The sequence below is a fragment of the Etheostoma spectabile genome, chromosome 8 (genome assembly GCF_008692095.1).
Source record: "Etheostoma spectabile isolate EspeVRDwgs_2016 chromosome 8, UIUC_Espe_1.0, whole genome shotgun sequence".
Lineage (NCBI taxonomy): Eukaryota > Metazoa > Chordata > Actinopteri > Perciformes > Percidae > Etheostoma > Etheostoma spectabile.
The window spans coordinates 31,538,994-31,548,649 of NC_045740.1; the positions used below are offsets into that span (position 1 = coordinate 31,538,994).

At 42.9% G+C, this 9,656-nt stretch overlaps 1 protein-coding gene across 1 annotated transcript in view; it reads left to right on the top strand.

The window, feature by feature from the left end:
- LOC116693383 (uncharacterized) overlaps positions 1-5,973 on the top strand; it is an 8,866-nt gene extending 2,893 nt beyond the window's left edge. Inside the window, exons 5-7 of the mRNA XM_032522314.1 lie at positions 2,363-2,476; positions 2,772-2,880; positions 3,428-5,973. Coding sequence (XP_032378205.1) covers positions 2,363-2,476; positions 2,772-2,880; positions 3,428-5,079 — 1,875 coding nt within the window. The 3' untranslated portion in view covers positions 5,080-5,973. The remainder of the gene's footprint in view (positions 1-2,362; positions 2,477-2,771; positions 2,881-3,427) is intronic.
- The last annotated feature ends 3,683 nt before the right edge of the window (positions 5,974-9,656 follow it).

Consider the following 9,656-nt stretch of genomic DNA (forward strand, 5'->3'; position numbering starts at 1 on the left):
TACAGGACGATATATATATATATATATTATATATACAGGACGATATAACCACTGAAGAGTCTGAAATTAAAGACCTGTAGTAGCCAGGATGTGTAGGCATAGCACCATCTTCTGGAGTGCCAGTGTTTAAACTGAAATGATTCATGAGTCCATTTTAATTATTTAATTTATAGTATAGTTTTAGTTCATTCAGTTTGAGAAAAGTCTGTTGTGTGGCAATAAAAATCAGAATCAGAAGACTCAGGGAAATGTTTTAGTATTTGCTAGAACAACCCCCTGCTCTACATTATCCCTAACATGTAGTCTCCCAGTGTGGTTTCTCTCTGAGCCCCCTTTGCTCTCCAGCAGGGTGCACTGCTGATCCACATTTTATACCTTTTAAATGTAGGCCGGGCAGTAGTCCCGACTCAAAAAGGGATTTAATGAGAAGGAATGAAGGCTTTGCATTTATGGCCAACCACATCTGATAACCTCTATAACTCTGTAAACTCTAAACGTTAAGAGGGTGCTGGAGTGGAATTAGAATCCTCTGGCACGGATTCAAGTTTACTGGGCTGCAAGTAACAATTATTCTTATTATCGATTCATTTAGCTGGTAATTATATGAAAAACGTCCATCCAAGTTTCTCAAAGACCAAGGTGATGTCTTTAAATGTCTTGTTTTGTTGGTCCAAAACTCAAAGATATGAAGTTGAATATGATATAAAACAGAAAAGGGCAGGACATAAAAACAGCATTTTCTACCATTTTTGCACGAGTAACGAGACCTACACCAACATGCTAACGACTGTGGGGGTTAAATACGAGCGTATGCAGTGTGCATGTTTCGTAGCACCTGCTCATCCCGTCGGCGGTGTTTGCCGTTGATATCCATGAGTCATTTCTAGCGACTAATCGTTGCAGCTCTGCAGTAAACGGACAAATGGAGAGCAACATTGTGGATACCAACATGTTTTTGGAAGCCCACACCATGCCTGTTTCATTTATTGTGTGCAGTGAACGGCCACGTGTCAGAGGGTCTTAGAGCAAGACTCTGTAAATGGGTGTCCACTGCTCCTAATGCTTAGGGCGCTTCTCAAACCAGACCCTTTTTAGGGGGGCTCAGCCCATTTTAGTGTTTGAAGTTAGTGTGCCAACCGTCTGTTAGTGACCGAGGGTAAACAGTTACAGGGTCAAAGAAACAGGTTTCACATCCTGTGTCGCTGTCGCCGAGGCTACGCACCTGGAACCACGTCAAGGAAAGTTTCATTTTTTATTTATTCATTGTTTACACCTCCTTATCATTTCATTTGATACTGGTAGTCCATAAAGGGACTTTCATAGTTTTTTCATATGTTCAATATTTTGCATGTATCCTCTGTTATAATAATAAATACATATTCACTGTATCCAATGAAATATTACTGATCTAGCGGGGGGGGGGGGGGGGGGGGGGGGGGGGGGGGGGGGTTAACACTAATGCATGGATCCGTGTTGACATTCTCATTAGGGGGGCCCCCCCTAAATGTCTGATCTGGACTCACCCCCGTCCCAAAACCCACTCAAAAGTCCACATCTGATTTTTATTCCAGGTCAAAGGTGGGGACAATTGGCAACAACAAAAAACCTTTGAGCCCATTTTTGAGCTTCATGTAGTAAAAGTACACAAGTATTCTTAGCTTCTAGAGTAAAAGGATAATTAGTAATTTTTCCATCTTAAACATTTTTCTAATTTCTTTTCTGGCATTTTCCCACCTTATTTGAAAGTTTTTTGTGTTTTGCAGCGTTTTCATCACCATTTTTACATGTTTTCTCCCTTTTCAAGGTTTTTGGTGATTTTTTTGTGTATAGTAAATATTACTAACAATGTATTAACAATAGCAAATTTATTTCAAAACAAAAAAAACGTTACACTTAATAAGTTATTGCATCTATAACACAAGTAATGGGGCGGGTCCGGATTGACTTGCTGTTTGATCCGGATCTGGACACGGTCTGGATCTGGACACGGTCTGGATCTGGACACGGTCCGGATCTGGACATGGTCCGGATCTGGACACGGTCTGGATCTGGACACGGTCTGGATCTGGACACGGTCCGGATCTGGACATGGTCCGGACTTTGACAAGCACTGCTGACTACATTGTACTATACGATTGTATGTGACGGATAATAAAACTTCTTCTTTTTATCTAAATTAGACAAGTTCTTATTGCAAAAAATGATGTAACACAAGTTATGCTTCTTAATAACACTGAGCCTTGAGATTTTCTGGATTTTGGAATGTGTAATTAAACTCAAAGTACTGAACTGTATGGCTATTACAGAAAGTCGGCGCGAGGGTTGTGTCCAGGTGACATGTTGAGTGCTTGCTGTGTTTCAGGATCAGATGGAGGAGCAGTATGGTGAACATTATGCCCAGAAAGTAGAGGACAGACTGCTGCACTACCTACACCAGCTGGAGACGGTGTTACCACGAGAGACCTACATAGATAAGGTGTGTGTTCCATATGGTGGTGTGTGTGTGCGTTAATCTGGGCTTGCTGTTGGGTGTGTCTTCTTTTAAAAGTGTTGTCCAAAACAAAGCTAGGTGACTATGAGGAGATATTCACTGACTTTGACAAAAAGTGTATTGGTTACTATACATTTAAAGTACCCTGGCGCGTTTTCTTGTAGTGTTATTTTTACATTCAGTGTTTCTCACCAAAACAAAGGGCCGTAAAAATGACAACACTAGAATTACCTCTGATATCGTGATATGAATTTCTCATTGATTGCATTTTTTGAACTAGATACTGAAGCAAGAAAACCCTGCGACTGAGGAGGAGAAGCTGTTGTTAGAAGTCATTTCCTCAGACTCCACGAACATAGCAGCAACTCTAAAGAAGCTGCTGCACTGTGGTAAGACATACTAATAACATGCAAGCTCACTACATATATGGATAGAGACAAAAAATATCTCTTTGCAGTTTTTTTATGTTTCTAATGGCAGTTTCAATCAGTTTCATTCAATTGCATACCGATTACTTTAAAAAGGACGCACTGTAATTCCAAGACATGATGTGTCCTGATGTCTGAGAGTAATGGACAAGGCTTCTCATCCACTGTTTTCCGATATAAGGACATCTCAGAGGGCATTATTGTCCGGATAATCCCTGAAAAATATGAACATCGAGCAAAATGCTTGATATAAAACATGTGCGCAAACAGAAATTAAATTAGAGTACCAAGTTAGTACTTCTCTCAAAGATAATCAGTTTACTGTCATAGAGGAGTGAAGAAACTAGAAAACATTCACAATTAAGAAGGTGGCATCAGAAAAAATCTGAAAAAATGACTCAAACTTGTTGACGATTAATTTAATAATTGACAACTAATCAATGAATTGATTAATCTTTGCAGCTCTGCATATGTTAATTAAAATGCATAACCTTTTTGTTCCTTTTAGATGTTGCTTCCTGTCACCTGGGCAGGATTTCTCAGTCCTCAGCCAATGGAACGAATGGAATGAGAATGTCTGCTCGGTATGGCAGCTCCTCCAAGGCTCTCCTCCAGTCAGCGGAAGCCCAGGCCCCCCCACAGTTACAGCCAGAGGTTTTCTGGGGAGGAGAGACAGCTGACCAACTTGTCTCCAACAACAACCCTCTTTTCTTGGAGAAGGACAATGTTTCAGATGTTAGCAGCCATCACCAAACAGAAGAGGGTGGTGAGGTAGTCAAGGAACAGGACAAGGAAAAGGAGGAAATCAGTCGAAGGAGCAATGAAGGTGGTCAGGAGGCTTCCTCCTCCCCCCACTTCTGCTCTAAACACCAGCGGTGGGTGAAGAGCATCCTGCAGGAGTGTCCCGCCGAGTGCTCCGAAGAGCTGCGGCTTCAGGACAATGGTTCTTCCTCTCCCCTACTGTTTCAGTTGTCCTCGTCTACCACTTCATCACAAGAACTCACGCCCTCTGACCTCCTTCCATGCCCCCCTGACCAACAGCATCCACCTTCACAGACCTCAGCTCAGGTATCTAATCAAGGTAAACCTGAAGATGAGCAGATGCGTGGATCAGCAAGGGATGCATCTCAAACGGAACTTCTACCACAGCCCTCTTCATCCAGAGACACTCCGCTGCCCGTCCTGTTGTCGCCAGTAGTCCGGCTGGTGGACATTGCCTCTGTCGGAAAGATCTACCCTACCTTTAAACCCCATCAAGCAGCTCCAAATCACTTCGCAATGTCTAGTCACGAAAGGCCTCTGGCACTAACTTCTCCACACCGCTATGCCTCAAGGAACAATACCATACCTCGAGGAACGATGAGAGACTTCATGTTTGACCAACCAGACACTGTGGCCCCAACAAATTCCCTGAACACAGCGTACAAGGTGCAAACGGCTCCTTTATCTCACGATGCATCTACATCAACCAGCTGTCAACCACCAACTCGACGGGTTTGTTCCAAATTTTCAAGAAAGTTTCAACGGGCTTGTACTACCACCAGACATTCACAGGCTCTGGACGGATTTAGTCAGAACCCTTTAGCTGAGCAGCACGTAGCTACCTTTAGGACGAGTTCGCCCCTACGTGACTTCAATGTCTATGAGTTTCCAGAAGGTTCTGCCTCTGCTGCTCAATCAGGGACTCTATCGACAGTCTGTACTGCTAAACAAACCCCCTTATCAACTGAATTATCTGGCCAAGTTGTCTCTCAGAAATCTACCTCCAACTCCAATTGCCCGACTGTCAGCTCTGAGTCCAGCAGGGTCCTAAGAGCACAGCTGAGGCTATCCCTGCCAAGTCAGGCTGTGCTGCTGCAGTCCAAGCTGCTACAGCCCTATGTGACTCTCAACAGACTGAGCACGCCGCAGTGTTACAGAGGGACAAAACGAAGGTCCTCCACCAGAAATGTAGATCCTGTGGTACAAGTAGACCATGATGACAATGATGAGGAAGAAGATGCAGATTCCTCTTTTGATCCAAACACTCTTTACTCCAGTCATTCTTCTAGTAGTGACATTGAGGACTCGCTTGATTGTGACCCTGATTACAAACCTTTCTTCAAAAAGAAAAGACTTATCTTAGAGTATGAGACTGCAAGGATCCTGAATCAGTTATAAAAACAATCAGACTTTAGCCTGGCCTATACTGGCTTTCTGACCCCAATACTCATATTGATAATCGGTAAAGATATATTGACCAATGGTGTTTTCTTTATCATTAACAAAGAATCTGGATACGCACCATTAGATTTTTAATGTTTTTAAGAATTCTGGACAAGATAAAATAGTGGTACATTTTATAGTGTAGAATTGCCAGTGCACTCTGATGGATGAAATATTAAATGGTGACACTGTTTCTAAATAACCTCAAACCTAGTTTTTACATTTCTGTACCATTTCTTGTTACTTAGAAAGCCACCATCTTCCTTCTTTGGTCACTTACTATGGTATTATCTTAAATGTTTGGGTTTTGTAACCATATAAAATGGTTTATGGAGGTAGATTTGTTTACAAATCAAAATTAGTAACCCGGGGGGCTTGTGGACTCGGCCTGGTGATACGTTATTGTCAGTCAGTCAGCCAGTGGTCCAGGCTGAAATATCTCTACAACTGTTAAATGGATTGCCATGAAAGTAAATAATGGATGAAGCTTCAGTTTCAGAAAAGCAAAGCCAATGCAGAAGTGCCTTAATCCTGCGCTCTGTCTCATTTCCAGCGGGGGGGGGACCCCACTGGTTACAAAAAGAAGTGTGTTTCTATAGAAGTCTATGGGGGAAATAACCCGACTTTTCACTTGACTTATTACCTCAAGAAACTTTTTCCTGAGTTAATAACTTCAATCACCACTTTCAAGTGTTCTTCAATAGTACATTATGGTCCCATTTATTTAAAAATAGACAATAAAGCAGGGATAATTTAGGGGCGTGGCTACCCACTGAGCTGTCAATCATCACAGAGGCTACGCAATGCGTATCCATGACACTGTGGACATTAAAGTAGCTGTGAGCATGTTGTTGGGTGTTGTCCATTTTTTCTTCTTAAACTTTGACCCTCTCACTGTGTGTTTTCACTTCATCAGTCAATCAGAACATTTGGAACAACTTCATCCCCCCAGCTCCACCCTCGCATCCAACATAGTCACATCCAGTTGCAAAACCAAGATGGTGACGCCCGTATCGCCAAAATCAAGGCTTTAAAACGTCAGTCCACACACCAATGGCTGACGTCACTGATGCTACGTCCACTATTTTTACAGATTATGAATGGCACACCATATTGTACAGTCATGATTCCAAGATGAAAAGGAAATACTAATCCTGTGTGAACAGGGCTATAGAGCCATTAGCGTAGTGTCTGCCTCTCCCATAAGGAATTCTAAGTAATGACAAAACCACTGGCGCTTCAACATAATACAAGTCTTCCATGATCGCGCACCATGCAGTTGCTAGTTGCCAAGGAGAACACGGAGGATTAAATGATGATGGACTTATCAGATGTGGTAATGATCTTCACTCGAGTTTCTGCGTGCGAAAGTCGGTGAACGCCACCATTTTCTGAACATAGCCATGTTGAGAAATACAGAAAGAGTTAGGTGGAGCTGATAGTCCCCCACAGTTACTCATTGACTTATCCTTTATGTCAGGCAGATGTGGACCTACAGTATACCCCATGAACTGCCACTGGGAGTCATGTGTACTTTTCTCTTGAGTCAGCTTAGTAGAAGTGAGCTCTGTACGCAGGGTTTCCAGTGGTATGACACAACGCCACCTGCATGATGTTTAATGTACGTATGACAGTTAGGCCCCTATAGACCTGAGCGGAATATTACCCAGGGTGCACTGAGGACTCTGTTTGCATAGTAACTCCAGGCTCAGGCTCTGGTGGAGGTAAAGTGAGGACACTTGTAACAGGCTTTTGACCTGAGGGTTGATTTGTGAATATGCCCTTTAAAGATTCCTCCTGACAAAAAGCTAAACATGTGTTTTTACCTGTGGCCACACAGTCACTGAGATGTTGTGTTCTTTCCACTTTATAATGAATTTCCTATTGGGAAAATGAAGGTCTGGGAACTTATTCAATTATTAAGATCACACATTCCTTAGCAAGTGACTGAATGAGATGTCCAGTTAAAGCAACCTTGAGTGAATCAGAGTCTAATGGTATCAAATGGTCATGTCCGGTGGAAGTAGAGTTTTAAACTAAAGACTAACCTGTAATTTGATCAAGTTATCAAGGATAATCTCACGTAATCCTATTTTACACTGCTCTACTTCTAGTAGCACTGTATCTCTAAAATCTGGAATTATGATCAAGATTGACTTGGGGGTTGAGAGGAACTGCTCAATACTGCATTGGGAAGACTGTAACCAAAACTTTATTTCAAATTTATCAGTAATCAGAAGTGATTCTACATAAGTTTTACACAGGCCTAAAACCGACCCAGTACCCAGGCCCAACCCAACTGCTACTGCCAAATGTGAGCTTGAACTTGAACTCGACGCAAAGCTATATCTTTTATTATTTAATTCATTACGGACCTTTGATGATGTCGAAGTGTGCCCCGGGGTTTTTCAGTACTCTGTTATATTACTATTGGGTATGTTTACAGGTGCAATGGAATTCTTCAAATTAAACAATTCAGATTGATATGATTCCTGTTTGATCAATCCAAATTCAAATATAAATTATTCAAGTTCAGTTCTAGTGACACTTGTTTCCACGTTGCTAAAAGCCCCTGTTTATTTATTGCTCTTGCCTTCTTGGGATGTTTTCATGCTGCTCAGGAGCCATGTCCTGTGGTTTGTTTGTGGACAAATGTAATCACCAGCAGTGAGAGACCAAACGATCAAGGCAAAGATCCAAGGGATAGATTGGGCAAGTATTGACTTATTATGTAAGTCTGTATTAAAAGGAAAATCCACCCAAAAGCATGATTTATTTAAGGACATTCACAGCCTTTTAGTCAATAAAGCTAAAATATCAACATCTATGACAAGATGGAAATCACCACTTGAATTGATGAGGTCATCATATCAGTCCCCATGAGGGACTCTGTGGGCACATAGCATTTCATTTTGATATTACGTATATCAGATATACTATAATCCAGCAGTCTTATTAGAATAACCAGAAAGTGCTTCTGATTAACACAATAACATGTGCTGTGTCCCAGATTTAGGGTGGATTTTCCTGTTTATTTATTCATCCTAGGTGTATTAGCTGCGTTTGTTTACTGGGTTTCTCCTCGTATCAGTATTGCGTCAGATACCTGGGATGTTGCACGTTCCCACCGTGGGGCTAAAGAGCAACGACTGGTTAAGTAACAGCTTTGTTTTTCATTGTTTTTAAATTCATTTTTAGTGATTATTTTTAAAAATATAAAAGGATTTTTTTAAATACTCAGATTTTCTTTGTCTTTGGAAATGACAATGTGTTAAAGTTTGGGTCCATGGCGGGTAGCAGTAAGCAGTGCTCCAGGTACAGGACCCGTAGCAGTAAGCGGTGCTCCAGGTACAGGACCCGTAGCGGTAAGCGGAGCTCCAGGTACAGTACCCGTAGCAGTAAGCGGTGCTCCAGGTACAGTACCCGTAGCGGTAAGCAGAGCTCCAGGTACAGGACCCGTAGCAGTAAGCGGTGCTCCAGGTACAGTACCCGTAGCAGTAAGCAGAGCTCCAGGTACAGGACCCGTAGCGGTAAGCAGAGCTCCAGGTACAGTACCCGTAGCAGTAAGCAGAGCTCCAGGTACAGGACCCGTAGCAGTAAGCAGTGCTCCAGGTACAGAACCTGTAGCGGTAAGCAGAGCTCCAGGTACAGGACCCGTAGCGGTAAGCGGAGCTCCAGGTACAGTACCCGAAGCAGTAAGCGGTGCTCCAGGTACAGGACCCGTAGCAGTAAGCAGAGCTCCAGGCACAGTACCCTAGCGGTAAGCGAGCTCCAAGTACGTACCGAAGCAGTAACGGTCTCCAGGTACGGACCCTAGCGGTAAGCGAGCCCAGGTACAGTACCCGTAAGCGGTAAGCAGAGTCCAGGTAACTCCAGGCCGTTAGCAGTAACGGACTCCAGGTACAGGACCCGTAGCGGTAAGCGGAGCTCACAGGTCCAGTACCTTAGCAGTAAGCATGCTCCAGGTACAGGCCCCTAGCAGTAAGCGGGCTCCAGGTCGACACCTAACACATCCAGTCGGTGCTATTAACACGTACAGTACCCGTAGCAGTAAGTGGTGCTCCAGGTACAGGACCCGTAGCAGTAAGCAGTGCTCCAGGTACACACACACACACACACACACACAAAAACTAGCCTTTTGGCTTATCCTGGCAATAAAGAAAAATATGAAAGTGCTATAACTCTAAAAGTCAAAGCTTTGACTATTTTTGAGTGCATGTTGACTACCCCCCCATGCTGATTTATGAAAGTGAGCGGCCTCCCCCTTGATGAAGTACGAGACATTGACTTTGCAGTTTTGGAGGAAAGCTGAGGTCAAACTTAAGGGGCACACAAGAAGCCAGAACAACTCTCTTAATAACTTTATCCAGTTGTTTGTCAATCATAATAAATATACAATAACCACCAGCCTTCTGTTATGCATTTTTTTAACCACTTATCTCTGTTATTACGCTCAAATGACCTTCCTTCACTGTCACTAATTTCCTCAAAGGAAGTGTGAACTGAAGAGATGCTGACAACCCCCCCCCCCC